Genomic DNA, 20786 nt, shown 5'->3' with positions numbered 1-20786 from the left:
CTTGTGGCAAACTTTAAATGACACTTTTTATGGATATCTTTAAGAAATGGCTTTCTTCTTGCCACTCTTCCATAAAGGCCAGATTTGTGCAATATACGACTGATTGTTGTCCTATGGACAGAGTCTCCCACCTCAGCTGTAGATCTCTGCAGTTCATCCAGAGTGATCATGGGCCTCTTGGCTGCATCTCTGATCAGTCTTCTCCTTGTATGAGCTGAAAGTTTAGAGGGACGGCCAGGTCTTGGTAGATTTGCAGTGGTCTGATACTCCTTCCATTTCAATATTATCGCTTGCACAGTGCTCCTTGGGATGTTTAAAGCTTGGGAAATCTTTTTGTATCCAAATCCGGCTTTAAACTTCTTCACAACAGTATCTCGGACCTGCCTGGTGTGTTCCTTGTTCTTCATGATGCTCTCTGCGCTTTTAACGGACCTCTGAGACTATCACAGTGCAGGTGCATTTATACGGAGACTTGATTACACACAGGTGGATTGTATTTATCATCATTAGTCATTTAGGTCAACATTGGATCATTCAGAGATCCTCACTGAACTTCTGGAGAGAGTTTGCTGCACTGAAAGTAAAGGGGCTGAATAATTTTGCACGCCCAATTTTTCAGTTTTTGATTTGTTAAAAAAGTTTGAAATATCCAATAAATGTTGTTCCACTTCATGATTGTGTCCCACTTGTTGTTGATTCTTCACAAAAAAATACAGTTTTATATCTTTATGTTTGAAGCCTGAAATGTGGCAAAAGGTCGCAAAGTTCAAGGGGGCCGAATACTTTCGCAAGGCACTGTATTTGGGGTCATTTCAGCATAATATCTCACAGCAGAGCCCCCTTACAAAGCTGTCTGGTTCGAGTCAGGCATGTGGTTATTTAGCTTCTCACTTCGGGTTTTCTGTTCTGCCTTTTTAAAACTTGCTGCCTCAATCTCTGGCGCTGCCCTCCTGGGGTTGTCGCTACTATCGACTATTGATCTGCGATCTGATTGGGTGGGAGCATCTGTAGGAGGGACTACGATCACTCTTTCTATGGGCTCAGTGGCTATTTTCTCTGATAAGGCAACATAAGTCGGTTCGGGCTGCTGTGAACTGGAGCGACGCTGCAGTGCATTCTGGGTACAGGAGAAGGACCGCTGTCGAGGAGCAGGCTGGGGTAACAGGAAGTGCGGTGTCGCTGCTCTCGGGACTTCCTGGGGCCTTTCACGATCTTCGTCCTCTGAGGTAACCTCCTGTAGAGTGCTGATTGGTCTTGGTGGACGCCCCATGATTCTTGGGGTAACCAATGCGGTTGCTGATTGGTTGAGCTGTGGCCGCCAGTTCTGAGGGGAAGGGCACTGCACTCTGCCCATTGATAAATCACTGTCAAAAGAAGAGGGAGATCATACGAGTAGGCAGTGATGAATTTGCCTTATCAAGATGAGTAAATTGCTAAATGTTATTGTGAGTAGATGTGCCAAATGCCACAAGACTTTACCTTGGTGGAGGCGAAGACATATCCCGATGCCCTATGACACCAGAGAAGGAGGCACTTCTCCCAGGGAGCCCAGGGGAATTCACCCATTGGCTATACAGAAAGGCACGCTCATCCCACAGCATATCATTGGCTTGCTCCATAGGAATAGGCCCTCTCTGAACCCTGTGAGCCAATAGGAGCTCCAGGACTTGATGATGCATGCCCTCTCGGGCAACATCCAGTGCCCGGCGTCCTCTGCGATCAGACAGATCCTGATTTGCCCCGTTCAGGAGCAGGAACCGGGCGGTGTCGTAGCAACCGTGGAGGGCGGAGAGGAACAGAGCAGTCTCACCCTATCAGATAATGGGAGTGGTATATATCAGAATGGGAGTGTCAAAGCAATAATATTGGAGTAGCCTAAAGTTTAAACACTCTACGCAGATTTAACTGAACATAGTTTCTTCGAAGTTCCTCTTCCTAAATCTTCATACAAGTATGTGAAGAATCATTAAAGCAGAGGCTTCTGCTGGCCTTGGTACCTTGTTGTCCTGTAGGTCCACCGCAGCACCGTAGCGAGTGAGGGTTCTTGTCAAGGAGAGGTGGTTAACTGAGCATGCCCAGTGGAGGGCTGATCTCCCTGGGAGAGAGAGTGCATTTCAAGTGGAGGAAGGTAAGGGAAGGAAGGTGGGAGTTCAGTACAGAAAGAGAGGGAGTAAGTCAGCCAGTGAACAAACATTATACAACAGAGTCAAGCCCAAATGGTGAAAGATGGGGAAGAGGGAGATTTTGAAAGGGAGGAAATGAGAATGAAAATGATGGTGAGGGACTAGGGAATCAGCCTGAGAGGGAGAGAGCGAGAGATAGTGTGTGTGTGAGAGAGAGAGAGAGAAAGAGAGAGAGAAGAGCAATGAAGGTTAATATGGTACATCCACACTGCCTGGGCACTAGGGCACATTAACTTCTGTATCAGTTTGAGAGGGGGGCAGCAGGGGTGCTGTAGAGAGGAATGGAAGGGAAGAGTGGGAAGCCATGGAGGTTTTACCGGAACAGAAGAGAAGAGAAGGGGCACATGGGGAGGACCAGAGAGAGATGAGATCAGTTACACTGGTTACTCAAACCCTCAAAGTAATACAATATAGTAATATGTATGTGAGGCAGTGTGTTTATAAGGTCGTTATTACACCCATGGAAGCTACATAACATTTATGGATATTTGTTCCATGCAATATTGATTTTTAAAATACATTTGCACAATAATCCTCCCATGACACTCTACAGGGAAGTTCAGTTAACTTGTTTTTTTTTACCGTCTAGCCTAAATTTTGGTTAATAATGTAATTCGGAAATTGGGAGAGTAAAGTGATACCAGTGTGGTCTGTGTTGTTGACCGGCACCCCAGCTCGTAGCAGCTCCAGAACCACACGGTCAAGCCCACTCCGGACCGCACGAATCAGGACCACTGACCCATCTGGACCACACCATTGAACCGAAGCAGACTGTCATAATAATGTTTGGTTCAGTCAAAATGGAATACTGTAAATAACAACCAGCGTAATCTACAATGGAAATAAACATCTTGACATTTATGTAGAATATGTATGGAACTCACTTGATTGGGTGTTCTGTGATGTGTCGACGGGACAGCATTTCTCTCCCATCCTCTTGGGGGGGCTAAAAGTGGAGCTGAAAGTCAATTTAGTTACTTGCGTAGTTACGTTGTGCAAACCGTAAATTATTCTGTGACAAATTAATGTAAAGGAACAATGAGTCATTTTACAAGCCTATTAATACAGTATGTTAACCATGATCAGGAGGTGATGTTACGTTGTATGGGTGATTGTGGGTGTCTCGGGGGGCTGCGGTAGTGCTTCTGCTCTTGCATTCGGTGGTCACAGATGGACCTGTTGATGTCCTCCATAGAACTCTGGGTAAAGTCAGTGTCACTTCCAATATCCAGGTCCTTTTTCAGGGGCCTGAAATCATACGTTTATGCTCTGAATAGCAGTACTTTGTGCATACTTAGTGATATGACTACAGTATCACTAGTATTGTGTAAATTAGAGATAGTCCAACACAACAGTTTTATCTAACAGACAGAGTAAAAGTTCAGTTAGGTTAAAATGACCGTAATGGAAACAACTGAAAGCCATACAACCCATTACAATGAAGCAAACTGTTATCTGATCACACCGCTGTTGATTTACTAGACTGAACATCCTCTAACTTCTCCCATAATCATTCATCTTCACTCACCGCAGTCGAAGGGCATCCTCCCCCAGTGGCTCTCTGCGTCTTTTCTTCTCAGCCTCCTTCGCTTTCTTCTTCTTTATCCCATTCCTGCCTTTCTCTCTCCCTGTCCTGCCCCTCTGCTCTCGATGGGGTGTGTGCTGTGCCCATGCCTTGGCCACATTGGCTCCGCTGTCATTCTCAGTGACAGTGGATCTGTGCATAACCCTCTCTCCTCCTCCCTCCCTCTCCTCTCGTCGTCGTCTCACCCTTCTGATCACCAAGACAACCATCAAGACCAAAGCCAGTACCAGGCCCGTTGCCACGCCAATCACAGCCCATATCCATGGAGGTGTTGCTCCTGTGTGGAGATGGGGGGCAGAGATATTAGGTGGTACTCACACACACACACGGACGCGCGCGCACACACACACACACACACACACACACACACACGCGCGCACACGCACACACACACACACACACACACACACACACACACACACACACACACACACACACACACACACACACACACACACACACACACACACACACACACAAACTATGTAACAGGATACATACCATCATTAGTGTCCTCCTTTTCCTCAACTGGGTCCTCCTCTCTCCCTCCTATTTCCTCCCCAACCCCTCTTACACTAATAATGGCCTTTAATTCTGGGTGAGAGGGGACTGACACACGAGTCGATGACGTAGCAGCCCGCAGGAAGTTAGCTGCTTCGATGGCATACGGGAAACAGGTAGAAGGAAGACGGGAGCACGGCCTGTTATCCACTTGCAGGAATAGGAGAGAACTGTTTCAGAGAGATGGGGAGTGAGAACATTGATGAGATGTTAACAAAAGAGACTAGGTTAAAGGACACACACACACACTCTTTCCCCCATTTAAAAAATAGGGGAAGCAAAATCACAATCTCTTCATAGTTACCCATTTGAGTCATCCGAAGAAGCTTGAGCCAGCAGGTTTTCGAGCTGCTGGGGATTAAAGGTGAAGAGGTCCTTGCTGGGGTCAAGGGGCACCGTGCCGCGCAGTTTGAGGGGCGTCTGCAGGAGGGTGCTGAGGGCCCAGAGAAGGGAACTGTTGGAAAATGTGCCGTGTTGCAGGGGGACGTGGGTGTGCAGGAGCAGGGTACCCTTAGCCCACAGAGGGCTGTGGTGCCTGTGACAGTCACTCCCGTCCCAGCCACAGGCGGCACTTTCACAGCCCTGGTCACAGTAAGAGTTGGAATAGTGGTCTCGACAGTAGTGGATGTGACCTGAACTGAGAGAGGGGATAGTTAGAAGGATGCAGAGAAAGCGTGAACCCCAGCTGAAACATCTGGGTGTATACAAAAAGGAAAGTGAAAGAGCAGGGTGTGTTCCATTCCAGGAAAACTTTCTCTCCCATCTGCTCTTATTCACTCCCCTCACCATGAATATGAGACTACTGGGTAAGAGTAAGTCGCCATGCTTTCACATATCCAGTCCTGTCAGATCCATGAAGGAGAGTGAACAAATGGAAGAGGGGATGGAACATCTTCCTGGAATGAAATGCAGCTCAGATCTCCCTGCTGCTACAGTGTCTTACTTGCAGCGTCCTTTATCCCTCAGACAGTCGAACCCGTCTCTCAGACACTCGGGCTCGGTGCACTCTTTATCACATGACCCATCTCTAAACTTGGCCTCACACTGTCTGGACGGACACTGGGCCCAGAGGTCACCACCAGGAGACGCTGCTGCTACTTGGGGAGGAATCACACACACACACACACACACACACACACACACACACACACACACACACACACACACACACACACACACACACACACACACACACACACACACACACACAAACACAAACACAAAGGTTGGATTCCCACTTAATACTAATATACTAACTTAAACTGAATCACTTTGGATAAAAGCATCTATTAATTTCAATACTGTATTACTGTATCAAGCAAGAACCTGTGCTTTGACCTATATTTTCAAGCTGTGTATTGTATAGGCCTAGGTGCATTCATTGTTAACAATGCTTGGTACCGTGCCAGCCAGGCAGGCTATGAAAGGTGTGTCCTTGGCATGAACCATGAAACGGGAAATAGGAGGCCTGACACAAACAGGAAGTTTCCAGGATAGGCGAATAGCAACAGGAAATGGAGTGGGCTGGAACTGGATGAAGGTCGGAGGTCGCCACCCTGGCGATGAGGAATGGAATGGAATGGGACAATGGAGAGGCTTGGCAGGTGTGTGAGGGACAATACAATTATAGCACAGGAGAGTTGGGATTAGACATGGTGTACTGTATAGCAGTGAACATTTAAGGAAATACAGTACAATCTTTGACTCTTATGCAAGCAAAGCACTTTTTGGTCAGTCATATCTTTAAATCAGTGACACATTCACGCAGCATCTTATAAAGTGATGATGAAAGGATGTGAGAGCAGTATATGTCAAGTACGTCATAATATTTTCTCCTAATGATATATCCTCAGAAATCTATAAAACATAGAAGTGAGAACATCAATGTAAAAAAAAAGAAGTATGTTTTGTTCCTGGGTTTCAAAATAAAGAAAGTCGCACACTCCATGTATAAACTCCCATCAATTGAATGGGTATTTATCAACGTTTCGGCATCACTGTGCCTTCCTCAGGGTTGCTAGGAAGTACCATGTAGGACTTCCTCTCTTTAGTCGATTACCTAGTAGAGACTTTACCTCACTCTCACAGGTATCGAACATCATATCAACAAGATAATAGCTGGAAGATGGACTCACCTTGACAGCACCTGCTCAAACCCAACAGAACAGCCGTCCACAGCACCAGCATCATTGAGGCAGGCAGGTCCCAGAGAGGATGGAGACGGCAGTAGCCTACTCTCTCTCACTATCCTCCCAGCTGTACCAGTGCGGTTACTAGGTCCAATGCCTTGGCCCAGCTATGGCAGGTCCGGCAGGACTGTACTCCGCTACAGTGTTGTGGGGTATCTCTCTGGGTCTCTTCTGGAGAACTTACTGTCTCACTGCGCTCCTGACCACGTTCGCAATGAGACCATGTGAACAGTTTATATCTAAAGTGGTACACCCCAACTTCCAGTGCCGCTACCACCCACCTCTCTCTCTAATTATTTTTCAGAAGCACTGCGGATATGTGGACAACTTCCTGACACTGTGTGGAAAACAATAGGAGCGGTGTGTGTGTGTGTGTGTGTGTGTGTGGTCTTTGTGTGAGTCTGCAGTCTGTTTTTCTACTGATTATAATGCCTCAGGATGTAATCTTTCAAATGAACCAGGCCCTGTATTCATGAAGCAATCTAGGTGCCCCCTGTTCATGCCCCCTGTATTAATTACGTTAAAAAAGGCTAAACTGATCCTAAATCAGTACTCCTTCTCTGAAACACATTATGAATACAGGCCCTGGAGTAGGCCTGCATATATCACTTCTTTTTAACTTCCCATGCAGGAGCATGTTCTCTGCATTTAAAAAAATATATATAATCTTAACTACTGCAAACGACGAAAAAAACTATTTCAAAATCTCAAAGAAGGGATAATAACCTCCAGGAATGTGGTGGGTGTTAAAATAGACAGATACAGCTGCAGGCCCATATGTCACTGGTCTCAAATGAAAGGATGGATCCAGGAACAGGAAACTAGGGGGTTCTACTTTCATCCTTAACCTCAGGACTCATCAATTATGCCAAGAAACAGCCTCACAGCAGGTGGTACAACAAAGATTGTGTGCCTTTTCAAGTTTTGGGGGGGAGTCTATTTCAGGCTGAGGCATACTACTTACTCATTATCTGGGCAAAAAAACTAAAATAGTTTTTATTTATATGATGAGTTTATATATAGAAACATTAGGCTGCTGTGCATTGTCAAGGGGAATATGCAAAAGATGGTCATGGAAATAATGTTTCAATGATGGTAGTGATGATGATTATGATTATCATCGTGTAGGTCATCAAGCATTCCACACGATGTCGCTATTCTGCATTAGATTCCTTTCGAGTTCAAAGGTGAATCAGCCAGTAAGTAATTTACTTGTACAACATGTTCATATATATCAAGCCCTTACACAGTAATCACCTACTCGTTTCACATAAAGTATAGCATAGTATAATTAATATAAAATCGGCATTTGCCAATGTCAAGAAGGGGCGGGTCGTTCAAAAGGGACTTTCCAGTTGTGTACTTTCGGTTTTATCAACTCGAACGTGGGGTCCTCAAGTCTAGTCGCTGGGGGCTGCTGTATAACTTAATTAATACGAAGATTGCCCTTTATATGATATGCGTGTGTAACATAGAACATAGGCTAGATCTATTCTTAATAGATATAGGCTATCGTTTCCTTGACATTCAGAAGAAATTGCAAATTGCAATTACTTACATGCAAACGTGAGTAGTCTATATTTTTAAAAAGCTATTTAAACGTGTTATATTGTGTTATATATTACAGCATGTATTGTAATGCGTTGTTACAATTCGCCATATCCTTCATGAAGCCAAAAAGACTTTGAAATTCACCTAATTGAAAGTGAAAGTAAAAATGGAAGCATAAGATAACAGCTGATTACACACTAGCACCCAATGTTGTCGCTTATTAGTCGGTCAGCTGTTTTTCATTAAATGGTCACACTCCCTCCAATATTTTCAGATAATCTATGTCCCAGGGATTTAATTTGGATTTTGTGCGAACTAATTCCCAAATTGCCACTTTTTCCATAATATGCTATAATAGGTCTATGTGCACATTTCATGTTCCATATGCTATCCCACTTAGTCCTCCTCAATTTAACCCCTGGATATGATGTTCCTCTACCTCATTATCTGTCTCTCCCAACCTCCTGTTCTAGAGCCTGTTCAGGATGCCGAAAATGAACTTCTCTCCGCTGCTCTTCCTGTGCATGGATGTGTGTGTGGTGCAGACAGTCCGCTTGGCCCAACTCTCCCCTCTCCTCCTCCCCCATCCCCTCATCACCTTGTGGGGTGGAAGCCTGCTCCGTGCCGGCCTCCACCTCTTTCTCACCTTCACATTCCCTGGAAGTCCCCCATGGATGAGCAGCTTTGAGGGGCTCCAGAGCATGGGGGTCCTCTGCTTCCATTGCCCACTCTACATCAGCCTTCTCTGGGCATGTGGCCAGTCCATCCTGGGGCAACTATGGGGATGGCACTCCTGGCAGGGGGTGGGTGACAAGTCTATGTTGCTGTAATTATGTTAATATATATACCCTTTTTGTTTTAAAAATTGACAAACCAAACAGACTAAAATCACTTGTTTTTCAGCTACTTCAGGGCTACTGCGTAACAGTCGTAGCATGTTTGTACTGGACACGCTACGTCCCTTCTCTTCTTACCAAGCCCACCAAGGAACCACAGAAGAAGACTGGGGCCTCTCTAGAGAAACTGTTGGGATACATGAAGCCTTATTTCATACGCTTTGGAGCCGTGCTGAGTCTTGTTGTCATCTCCTCCCTTGGTGAGATGGCTATTCCCCACTACACCGGCCGAATGACAGACTGGATTATGAATGAAGACGAGCCTGAAGCCTTCACTCACGCCATCACGGTCATGTCTCTGATTACAGTCATGAGGTGTGGTACAGCATATATCAATCATTGGTGATACGATACTCTTGAGTCCTTCCAATTGATGCTCAGTGTTTGATAGTACTGTTTAATTTGGAGGTTTCAAGGGTCCTAATCACTTCCACAGGGAATTTATTGTAATGATACTGTAGTAACGTGTTTATTTGCCCTCCTTCTCCCATCTCTATCATTCAGTGCTGTGTGTGAGTTTGTGTGTGACCTCATCTACAACATCACCATGAGTCGCATACACACCTCCATCCAGGGCCTAGTCTTCCAGTCGGTGCTGAAGCAGGAGATTGCTTTCTTTGACACAGCACAGACAGGTGAGTCACATCTCATTGCAATCTACAGGTAACTGCCTAAATAAATTAAACACCAACATAAAGTGTCTTAATAGGGCGTTGGGCCACAACTAGCCGCCAGAATAGCTTCAGTGTGCCCTGGCATAGATTCTACAAGTGTCTGGAACTTTATTGGTGGGATTGGCACCATTCTTCCATGAGAAATTCCATAATTTGTTGTAGGGATGCACCGATATGACATTTTTGGCCGATACCGATGTCCGATATTTTCCTTACCGAAAACAAACCCCATACCGATAACCTATATTTAACATTTTAGCAGCCTTTTAAGCATTCTAGTACAGTTAAATAGTTGAAACCAAGTGTCATATGTTCATTTGTTCAGTTAGGAACAGATTGTTTAATAACTTGTAAATTAGAAAAATTATTTATCCATGGATGTATTTTATCGCACAACAGATATTCATGACACAAATATTTTAGCTGCCCCACATTACAAAGATGGTTAAGTTGTTGGTGGCTCTTCTTACTATCCAATCTTGACTGTATGGAGAAACTTAAATGCTTTAAAAGAAATATTGGTTTCAACTAAAATGCAGTTAATAATTTTTTTGATTTAACTGTTTGAAAAAATGACTGTCTCTAGGCTGTCATAAACCACTATAAATGGCACAACTTAAACTTAAAATGTGCTCAACTGACTTGACTAGTAAAATGAGAAGAAATATACAACACATCTCATCTTTCATTTAGGAAATAAAAACCAAAACACACAACTGCTTTGTTTTAAATTAAATTAAAATCTTGACCTATACCAGCCATGAGTGAACAACAGAAAGGCATTGGGCTTAGTAAACATTTTTCCAGTGCCTCGAGATGGCTGGGTTACAATATGACTGCCCATTTACAATTTTAACATTTGGAGGAGGTTTTTCTTCACAAAGAGGACATGCTCGGCTTTGTCACAAGAGAGTCGTTTCTTTTTTGGTCTACAATGTGTGAAGCTGCACTGAAAAGGTGCTTACTGTCCACACTAGTACAGGGAGCACCAAGATACTTGCGCGCAGCTTTAGCTAGGATGGGGAAACGGTGCTTGTTACTTCTCCAGTATCCAGGTGCATCTTCATTCCTGGGAATAGTAGGTTCTGTCAGGAAAATGTTGGCCGATGTAGTAACAGAAAATGAAAATACAATGCGTCTCTCTCTCTCACACACGCACACACACCAAAAAGTTATTTTGTTGGCATTTACGTATGTCCTCATTACCACTAAAACATCATCAAAACCTGTTTCTTTCACTTACTTGCTGTGCTGTTTCGTTGTTCATTTGTTCAGTCGTTTCATTCTCAACCAGGATTTCATCATACATGTTGTCACGCCCTGGTCAAAGTATTTTGTGTTTATCTTTATGTATTTGGTCAGGCCAGGGTGTGGCATGGGGTTTTTGTAATTGTGGTGTGTTTGTCTTGGGGTTTTGGTGGTGGTATTGGGATTGTAGCTTAGTGGGTTGTCTAGCAAGGTCTATGGCTGTCTGGAGTGGTTCTCAATCAGAGGCAGGTGCTTATCGTTGTCTCTGATTGGGAACCATATTTAGGCAGCCATATTCTTTGAGTTTGTCGTGGGTGATTGTCCTTAGTGTCTTACTTGTACTCTCTGTTAGTTTGCACTAGATAGGCTGTTTTCGGTTTTCATTACGTTTATTGTTTTGTCGTGTTTAGTGTTTAGTCGTGTTTACGTTTTGTTTAATAAATATGGATCGCAATCGACACGCTGCAGTTTGGTCCGACTCTCCTTCATCACCACTAGAAAACCGTTACAGAATCACCCACCACCAACGGACCAAGCAGCGTGTTAACAGGCAGGAACCACAGGAGAGGCAACAGAGGCAGCAGCAGCAGGAGCAGCAGCAGCTGCAGTGGGAGAGGCTGCACCACCTGGAGAAATGGACATGGGAGGAAGAACTGGACGGTAAAGGACCCTGGGCTCAGCCTGGAGAATATCGCCGCCCCAAGGAAGAACTGGAGGCGGCGAAAGCTGAGAGGCGCAGATATGAGGAGGCAGCACGGCGTAGCGGATGGAAGCCTGAGAATCAGCCCCAAAATTTCTTGGGGGGCTCAGGAGAGTGTGGCAGAGTCAGGAGTCAGACCTGAGCCAACTCTCCCTGTTTATCGTGAGGAGCCAAGGAGGAGACCAGAACCAGAGACTGTGAAGGAGTTAATGGGGAAATTGGAGGAGAGAGAAATGAGGGAGTTGCTGTGTTGGTGCTTTTTGCATGGAATTCGCCCGACGGAACGTGTTGGGGATTTGATGGCACCTGGGTTAGCGCTCCATACTCGTCCTGAGGTGCGTGTTAGTCGGCTGGTGAAGTTGGTGCCAGCCTCACGCACCAGGCCTCCTGTGCACATCCCTAGCCTTGCACATCCTGTGCCAACACTGCTCTCAAGATCTCCAGTACGCCTTCACGGTCTAGCCCATCCTGTGCCACCTCCACACTCCAGTCCTCCGGTAGCAGCTCCCCGCTCCAGGCTTCCTGTGCGTGTCCTCGGTCCAGTACCACCAGTACCAGCACCACGCATCAGGCCTACAGTGCGCCTCGCCTCTCTAGCGCTGTTAGAGCCTTCCTCATCTCCAGCGCTGCCAGAGTCTCCCGCCTGTTTAGCGCAGCCAGAGCCTTTCTCCTCTCCTACGCTGCCGGAGTCTCCCGCCTGTTCAGCGCAGCCAGAGCCTTTCTCCTCTCCTACGCTGCCGGAGTCTCCCGCCTGTTCAGCGCAGCCAGAGCTGTCAGTCTACATGGAGCAGCCAGAGCTGTCAGTCTGCATGAAGCAGCCAGAGCTGTCAGTCTGCATGGAACAGTCAGAGCTGTCAGTCTGCATGGAGCAGCCAGAGCTGTCAGTCTACATGAAGCAGCCCGAGCTGCCAGTCTGCATGAAGCAGTCAGTCTACATGGAGCAGCCAGAGCTGTCAGTCCGCATGGAGCAGCCAGAGCTGTCAGTCTACATGAAGCAGCCCGAGCTGCCAGTCTGCATGAAGCAGCCAGTCTACATGGAGCAGCCAGAGCTGTCAGTCTGCATGGAGCAGCCAGAGCTGCCAGTCTGCATGAAGCAGCCAGTCTGCATGGAGCAGCCAGAGCTGTCAGTCTGCATGGAGCAGCCAGAGCTGCCAGTCTGCATGAAGCAGCCAGAGCTGTCAGTCTGCATGGAGCAGCCAGAGCGGCCAGTCTGCATGGAGCTGCCAGTCTGCAAGGAGCAGCCAGAGCTGTCAGTCTACATGAAGCAGCCCGAGCTGCCAGTCTGTATGAAGCAGCCAGTCTACATGGAGCAGCCAGAGCTGCCAGTCTGCATGAAGCAGCCAGAGCTGTCAGTCTGCATGGAACAGTCAGAGCTGTCAGTCTGCATGGAGCAGCCAGAGCTGTCAGTCTACATGAAGCAGCCCGAGCTGCCAGTCTGCATGAAGCAGTCAGTCTACATGGAGCAGCCAGAGCTGTCAGTCCGCATGGAGCAGCCAGAGCTGTCAGTCTACATGAAGCAGCCCGAGCTGCCAGTCTGCATGAAGCAGCCAGTCTACATGGAGCAGCCAGAGATGTCAGTCTGCATGAAGCAGCCAGAGCTGTCAGTCTGCATAGAGCAGTCAGTCTGCATGAAGCAGCCAGAGCTGTCAGTCTGCATAGAGCAGCCAGTCTGCATGGAGCTGCCAGTCTGCATGGAGCTGCCAGTCTGCATGGAGCTGCCAGTCTGCAAGGAGCTGTCAGTCTGCACGGAGCTGTCAGTCTGCACGGAGCTGCCAGTCTGTAAGGAGCTGCCAGTCTGCAAGGAGCTGCCAGTCAGCCCGGAGCCGCCAGAGCGGTCAGTCTGTAAGAAGCCGCCAGAGCTGTCAGCCTATATGGAGCAGCTAGTGCCGCCAGTCTGCCCAGCGCCGCCAGTGCCCCCAGTCTGCCCAGCGTCGCCAGTCTGCCCAGCGCCGTCCCGTTTTGCCCAGCATCGCCAGTCTGCCCAGCATCGCCAGTCTGCCCAGCGTCGCCAGTCTGCCCAGCGCCGTCAGTCTGCCCAGCATCGCCAGTCTGCCCAGCATCGCCAGTCTGCCCAGCGTCGGGTCTGCCCAGCGTCGCAGTCTGCCCAGCGTCGTCAGTCTGCCCAGCAACGCCAGTCTGCCCAGCACCGCCAGTATGCCCAGCGCCGCCAGTCTGCCCAGCGCCGCCAGTCTGCCCAGCAACGCCAGTCTGCCCAGCGCCGCCAGTCTGCCCAGCGCCGCCAGTCTGCCCAGCGCCGCCAGTCTGCCCAGCGCCGCCAGATCTACCAGTCAGCCAGACTCTTCCAGATCTGCCAGTCAACCAGACTCTTCCAGATCTGCCAGTCAACCAGACTCTTCCAGATCTGCCAGTCAACCAGACTCTTCCAGATCTGCCAGTCAACCAGACTCTTCCAGATCTGCCAGTCAACAAGACTCTTCCAGATCTGCCAGTCAGCCAGGATCTGCCAGTCAGCCAGGATCTGCCAGTCAGCCAGGATCTGCTGAAACCACCAGCCAGCCAGGAGCTGGTAGATCTATCTACCTGCCTGAGCTTCCTCTCACTCCTGAGCTTCCTCTCACTCCTGAGCTTCCTCTCACTCCTGAGCTTCCTCTCACTCCTGAGCTTCCTCTCACTCCTGAGCTTCCTCTCACTCCTGAGCTTCCTCTCACTCCTGAGCTTTCTCTCACTCCCGAGCTTCCCCTCAGTCCCGAGCTGCCTCGGTCCCGAGCTGTCCTTCAGTCCCGATCTGCTCCTCAGTCCAGTGGGATTCTGGGTGGGGACTACTAGGCCATGGTCGGCGGCGAGGGTGGACTATCCAGGGACGAAGGGAGAGGGGACTAAGACATTAAAGGAGTGGGGTCCACGTCCCCGCGCCGGAGCCGCCACCATGGACAGACGCCCACCCGGACCCTCCCTATTGTTTTGAGGTGCGTTCGGGAGTCCGCACCTTAGGGGGTTCTGTCACGCCCTGGTCAAAGTATTTTGTGTTTATCTTTATGTATTTGGTCAGGCCAGGGTGTGGCATGGGGTTTTTGTAATTGTGGTGTGTTTGTCTTGGGGTTTTGGTGGTGGTATTGGGATTGTAGCTTAGTGGGTTGTCTAGCAAGGTCTATGGCTGTCTGGAGTGGTTCTCAATCAGAGGCAGGTGCTTATCGTTGTCTCTGATTGGGAACCATATTTAGGCAGCCATATTCTTTGAGTTTGTCGTGGGTGATTGTCCTTAGTGTCTTACTTGTACTCTCTGTTAGTTTACACTAGATAGGCTGTTTTCGGTTTTCATTACGTTTATTGTTTTGTCGTGTTTAGTGTTTAGTCGTGTTTAGTGTTTAGTCGTGTTTACGTTTTGTTTAATAAATATGGATCGCAATCGACACGCTGCAGTTTGGTCCGACTCTCCTTCATCACCACTAGAAAACCGTTACACATGTCAAGCAGTGACGTTTCAGCCCTGTCTGTCCGTAACCTCTTCTGTCGTGGGTCCTCTTCCTCGGTGCTCACTGTCACTGTGTCCTTTTCCATCTTATCCAGCTGTGTCGGTAACATTTCATGTAAACCCTGTTTCTTGTCTGCATCGAAGTAGCGGTCCTTGTACCTAGCATCGTGCATGTTGGCGACACAGTAAAGAGGCTCAGAGAGAATGCCACCAAATCGCTTGTTCACAGCGTCTAGTAGAGTATTTTTGCACGTTTTAACTCCACTGTCTGTGTCGGAAGTTTTGTTGAGCAGGTGTTTCAATGCCATGACAGATGGTATCACGTCTGCTGCAGACGCAGTTGAAGAGCTTATTTCTCCAGTCAGTTGTTCGAATGGAGCTATCACGTAGCACAGCGTGTACTTTGTTCTTGGGGATTTTCCAAGTTTCAAACATTTTCTCAAATGCCATTGAAATGGCAGCAGCGGTATGAGAAGCAGCACATTCTTGAGCATGCAGTACGGCTTTCCTCAATAGGAAATCCTCATCGACCCACTGTGCTGTCAGACTCAGCATGCTCATGGAGATGATGTCGCTGGTCCAAATGCCAGTCGTGAAGCTAATAGCAGCGACGCCCATAGCAAGTAGCTTGTGGATGTGCAATTCAGCAATACTGTGTAATTCCGGTAGGGCAACATCTGAAAAATAGCGTCTATTTGGTAGTGTGTACCGGGGCTCGAGATGCTCGACCAGTCGGTGAAAGCCAACATCATCCACAACAGAGAACGGTTGATTATCAAGGGCAATGAATTCCATTATCTTGGCATTAATGGATTCCGCCTTTGAGTTGTCTCGCTGAAATTCTCTTACTCTTTCAAATGACTGCTCGACTTGAACTTTTTTTTCTGCTTTTGTTCCAAGTAGTCACTGAACGTCTGGGGTGATGCACTTTCAAATGAGTAATTAGGTTTTTGGTATTAAAAGATTTCACTTTCTCCCCTCCTCTGGAAATAATAGCAGCACAAACGTTGCATATGGCCTTTTTGTTATCTTCCTTTGAAACTTCGAAATAGATTCACACCACAGTCATTGTGGCCTAAGTTAGGAACGCTGTGTTGAACATGTAGCTCTGTATTTTTCGTGGCATCCTTACGTCACCTGCACTTCAGCTTTGACCTCGGCGTTAAACTAGATGTTGGCATTTTTGTCTAAAATCGGCCAATTCCGATGCATCCCTAATTTCTTGTTTTGTTGATGGTGGTGGAAAACACTGTCTTATGCGTGTCTAATTGGGTTGAGATCTGGTGACTGAGACACACACATACCCTTTAAACCTCCTATGCTCTTTGAGACCCCTCTTTCAAAGTCACTGAGATCTCTTCTAGCCATGGTAGCCAAAATAATGGGCAGCTGGACATATTTATACATGACCCTAAGGATGTTCATTGCTTAATTAACTCAGGAACCACACCTGTGGGGAAGCACCTGCTTTCAATATACTATGTATCCCTCATTTACTCAAGGGATTTCTTTATTTTTATCAGGTTTGAAGGTAAGATGCAGACTGTGTCGGAGGAACAGTGTTTATTACAGCAACAGGGCAGGCAAACGACAGGTCAAGGCAGGCATGGGGTCGATAACCAGAGTAGTGGGGGAAAGGTACAGCACGGCAGGCAGGCTCACCCAGATGTTGGTAATCCAGAGGTGGGGTAAAGGTACAGCACGGCAGGCAGGCTCACCCAGATGTTGGTAATCCAGAGGTGGGGTAAAGGTACAGCACGGCAGGCAGGCTCACCCAGATGTTGGTAATCCAGAGGTGGGGTAAAGGTACAGCACGGCAGGCAGGCTCACCCAGATGTTGGTAATCCAGAGGTGGGGTAAAGGTACAGGACGGTAGACAGGGTCAGGGACAGGCATTATACCAGGGGTATAATGTGGAAGATGGGCGACACCTGGGGGGGGGGGGTGGAGACAATCACAAAGACAGGTGAAACAGATCAGGCTGTGACAATTTTGGCAGTTACCTGTACTTCACCTTTCTTAAATATTTTTTTATACAGTTGTTGGGTTACTAATTGATTAAGCTAACTGATAAACACATACTGTCTGTCCAAAGGATATACCCCAGTTATTTTTAAATGAAAAAGAGAGTATCTTAATTAACATGAGTGATCAGGTCAAGAGTATTGTGCTGATCTTTCTTTTCTTCAAAGTGAAGAGGATACCTTAATGCTATATATTTATGCTTTACGCTATATATATGATATATATATTTGCACACCGTCCCCTCCAATGGGCTAACTTAACCTATGACCTTTGTTCCAGGTGACCTTGTGTCACGCATCACCACAGACACCAACGACATGAGTGAGTCTCTGAGTGAGAAGTTGAGTCTGCTGATGTGGTACTTCATGCGGGTCACTTTCCTCTTCATCTTCATGCTCAATCTCTCCTGGAAGCTGTCCCTCTTCACCGCGATGGGGCTTCCTATCATCTGGGTCATACCAAAGATATCCGGCAAGTGGTACCAGGTACAGGAAATCAGACTTTTTTCTAACGTATTGTAGTGGAAGTAGCCTGGTCCCAGATCTGTTTGCGTCTTCTTGGCAAAATGTATGGGGTGACAATGACAATAAGAGTTGGCTAGACAGCATAAACAGATCTGGGACCAGGCTATAGTGGGGGTAGTTTTGTGAACTTCTAAACACTCCCATGAGTAACCTTGTCTGAGAGTTGCAGTTTCGTGTTTGCATACATCTTGATTCTACAAGTTACATTCACCAAAAATAGCACTACAGAGCAGACAGAACGTTACCTGACCAATCAGAAGGTAACTGTGAATTTTGTTTTTGTCCCAGGAGCTCGGTGCGAAGGTTCAAAAGTCACTAGCCCAGGCCAATGACGTTGCCACGGAGACCTTCTCCTCTATGAAGACAGTACGCAGCTTTGCCAACGAGGAGGGCGAGACGGAGCGCTACAGGAAGAGGCTGGAGAAGACCTACTCTCTGAATAAAGAGGAAGCAGCAGCCTACGCAGCCTCAACCTGGACCAATAGTGTGAGTCTCAGCTTCAATTGTAAACGCTCACAGGGTGAGAGCAATTTATCCAAATTCAGTTCCAAAGAGCTTGGATTGCACATTGATTCATGAGGGTACATGAATCTGTAATAAGGGCCCTGAGTTTTTCCTGGCCATGTGAACTGACAAGGGAAAGCTCTGGACAATTGTTATAGACTATAACGACTGTAGGTCCCAGAGTTTTTCCTGGTTACATGATCTGGAAAACTCTGAGCCCTAGTCATAATCAATAGTAACCCCATCTGTCTCCCTCTCAGATGTCAAGCCTGTTCCTGAAGGTCAGTATCCTGTACTATGGCGGTAGTCTGGTGACAGGGGGGACCGTCAGCAGTGGGGATCTGGTGGCCTTTGTGCTCTACGAGCTCCAATTCTCCTCTGCTGTGGAGGTAAGGCCATAGATTAACAATCTCCATCCAATCTACCCTCAGCCATCTTATGTTTAATGCCTACTGCCAAATCCAAACAGACCTAAATGTACACACCCTAACAAGGCACTGCCAAGTTGTTCTACAGTAAAATAGGGGTCAAAATGATTTATTAGTATCACAACATTTTAATCATAACTAGAGTTTTGAGTAGCAACATTTTGACTGTCACTTACTGGTGTCGCTTTTACACGTCCTGTCTGACAGGCCGTGATGTCGTATTACCCAAGTGTGATGAGGGCAATCGGTGGCTCTGAGAAGATATTTGAGTATGTGGACCGACAGCCCCAAGTTCCTCCAGAAGGCACCCTTGCCCCACAGAATCTTGAGGGACATGTTGAGTTCAAGAATGTCACATTTACCTACCCTACCAGGGAAGATACACCGGTGCTCAAGGTATATATACAGTATATTTACAGTATACTGTATACACATATACTGGATATGAATTAAAATTACATATACATTCAATTACAATTTATCTTAATCTCTCAGGGCCTGTCTCTGGAGCTGAGGCCTGGGCAGATCACTGCCTTGGTGGGGGCTTCTGGAGCAGGGAAAACCACCTGTGTGAGCCTGCTGGAGAGGTTCTACCTGCCCCAGGAAGGAGAGATCCTATTGGATGGACAGCCACTGCACAGCTACAAGAACCAGTACCTACACGACAAGGTCATTATGAACAGCAATGGAAGCAATGTTACTCTTCTCCTAAGCCATATTAGTGCATAACATAATTAGCTACCAGCCTTTAAAGAAAAGTACATGATCACAATGTTTGCAAAGAAGTTATTAACCAACTAAATGCATTATCTAAATGAATAATTTCTCTCAGATCAGTGTGGTGAGTCAGGAGCCGGTGTTGTTTGCTCGTTCTGTCAAGGAGAACATCAAATATGGCAGAGATGATGCCACTAATGAGGAGATGTACCGGGCTGCTGAGCTGGCCAACGCCCACAAGTTCATCTCTGACCTGCCCAATGGCTATGATACAGGTATGTCCCAAAAGATGAACTCATATTGACTTCATCCTGCTAGGATTGGTAATATTGTTTCTTTGGGGCTTTGTTTAGTCCTTACTGATAGAAAGTTACACTTTTCTCTGCATAGCTTTGACTTTGAACTGTTAGTACTTTTCCTCCCTTAAACTACTGATGACACGATTGTAGTGTATGTGTGTTATTCAGCTCTACTGTTCATACTTAATTGTTGTTCTTTATTCCAGATGCCGGGGAGAAGGGAGGCCAGGTTTCAGGAGGGCAGAAGCAACGCATAGCCATCGCCAGAGCTTTGATCAGAAAGCCTCGGGTTCTAGTGCTGGACGATGCCACCAGTAACTTGGACACAGAGAGCGAGCATTTGGTAAGATAACTCTGAATCTTGTTATCTTTCACTGACAGGTCTATTTTTGGGGGGGGGTAACCAGTTTCTGTTGATCATCTACTCATAATAAAACCCAATGGAGGCTGTTTCCTTCCCTAACATGAATAATTTATTTACAATGTATTGTAATCTCAGCTAATCTCTGACAGTTCAGTGGCTTTAATTCAAACATACTCATCATGTTTCTTTCCATGTCCTTAGGTCCACCAAGCTCTGCTCAAGGACTCAAACCCCTGCTCAGTGCTGCTGATTGCTCATAAGCTGAGCACTGTGGAGAAGGCCAATCACATTGTCGTTCTTGAGGAGGGAAAGGTGCTAGAGGAGGGGAGCCATGTTGAGCTGCTGGAGAAAGGTGGAACCTATGCTGACCTGGTGAACAAGCAGAACACTGGCTTCCAGCGCAAAGAAGGGGAGGAGCTGAAAAACTAAAACAGAGGCTCCAATCCCATGACACTTCTCAATTTACACTGAAGTCCCACTCTGCCACCATCTCACATTTTCAACATTATTACCTACTATTTCTACTGTATCACATATGCTTTGCAAATACTCTGAGATCATAGCATCAAACTTTAGTTTAATTATCTCCCCTAAGTGATTTTGAGGTACTCAAAGAAAAAACAAATTACAAGAACAGTCCTGTAATATAAAAGGTTTCATGCAAAGAGCACATTTCTATGTTCAGCTTTCTATTTGCACTATACTGCAACTTAAGTATTCTTAATGCCCCAAATGCATTTTGTATTTATTTTTGTTGAATTGTTCTCCCACATTTGTGTTATAACTATGTAAATAGGGATCCCAAATAATGTTTTGTTTTCTGTGTACATTGTCTCTAAGGCAGTACAATACATTAGCCGTTTTCTGTTCTGTGTTAATGACAATAAACATTCTGCTCTCTGAAA

At 46.6% G+C, this 20786-nt stretch overlaps 2 protein-coding genes across 4 annotated transcripts; one reads left to right on the top strand and one right to left on the bottom strand.

Annotated features, from left to right (window-relative positions):
- Positions 1 to 706: 706 nt before the first annotated feature.
- Positions 707 to 6796, bottom strand: LOC112222998 (neurogenic locus notch homolog protein 1). Of its 3 annotated transcripts, none has more exons than XM_024385895.2 (11): positions 6465 to 6796; positions 5273 to 5426; positions 4634 to 4966; positions 4270 to 4499; positions 3712 to 4045; positions 3283 to 3431; positions 3068 to 3129; positions 2825 to 2954; positions 1998 to 2095; positions 1480 to 1811; positions 707 to 1364 (listed from the first exon to the last, which is right to left on the bottom strand). In XM_024385895.2, exons 1-11 carry the CDS (start codon positions 6517 to 6519, stop codon positions 842 to 844), a joined length of 2400 nt encoding a protein of 799 aa, XP_024241663.2. In that variant the 5' UTR covers positions 6520 to 6796; the 3' UTR covers positions 707 to 841. The 3 variants fall into 3 exon arrangements, with proteins under 3 accessions (XP_024241663.2, XP_042160519.1, XP_042160520.1); XM_042304585.1 differs by having other exon boundaries at positions 3068 to 3141; positions 6465 to 6795; XM_042304586.1 differs by having other exon boundaries at positions 3068 to 3141; positions 5273 to 5423; positions 6465 to 6795.
- A 991-nt stretch (positions 6797 to 7787) lies between these two features.
- On the top strand, positions 7788 to 20786 carry LOC112222999 (transporter 1, ATP-binding cassette, sub-family B (MDR/TAP)). Its single transcript, XM_024385896.2, has 12 exons — positions 7788 to 8084; positions 8543 to 8872; positions 8973 to 9280; positions 9470 to 9600; positions 17325 to 17530; positions 17858 to 18055; positions 18334 to 18462; positions 18709 to 18897; positions 18997 to 19170; positions 19334 to 19493; positions 19724 to 19860; positions 20083 to 20786. The coding sequence occupies exons 2-12, from the start codon at positions 8555 to 8557 to the stop codon at positions 20308 to 20310; spliced, it is 2178 nt and encodes a 725-aa protein (XP_024241664.1). The 5' UTR covers positions 7788 to 8084; positions 8543 to 8554; the 3' UTR covers positions 20311 to 20786.

Source organism: Oncorhynchus tshawytscha, linkage group LG23 (assembly GCF_018296145.1).
Source record: "Oncorhynchus tshawytscha isolate Ot180627B linkage group LG23, Otsh_v2.0, whole genome shotgun sequence".
NCBI lineage: Eukaryota > Metazoa > Chordata > Actinopteri > Salmoniformes > Salmonidae > Oncorhynchus > Oncorhynchus tshawytscha.
This window is presented reverse-complemented; position numbering and strand designations above follow the sequence as displayed.

Bases quoted from the DNA above. Each gene is read 5' to 3' on its own strand.
- LOC112222998 (XM_042304585.1), bottom strand. From the start codon at position 6,519: ATGATGCTGGTGCTGTGGACGGCTGTTCTGTTGGGTTTGAGCAGGTGC. The intron at 3,142-3,282 runs GTAACATCACCT...ATTGACTTTCAG, and splicing joins CCCACAATCACCCATACAAC to CTCCACTTTTAGCCCCCCCA. The intron at 1,365-1,479 runs GTAAAGTCTTGT...TTCTTTTGACAG, and splicing joins ATGTCTTCGCCTCCACCAAG to TGATTTATCAATGGGCAGAG.
- LOC112222999 (XM_024385896.2), top strand. From the start codon at position 8,555: ATGCCGAAAATGAACTTCTCTCCGCTGCTCTTCCTGTGCATGGATGTG. The intron at 8,873-8,972 runs GTGGGTGACAAG...CTTGTTTTTCAG, and splicing joins GATGGCACTCCTGGCAGGGG to CTACTTCAGGGCTACTGCGT. The intron at 18,056-18,333 runs GTGAGTCTCAGC...TCTCCCTCTCAG, and splicing joins CCTCAACCTGGACCAATAGT to ATGTCAAGCCTGTTCCTGAA.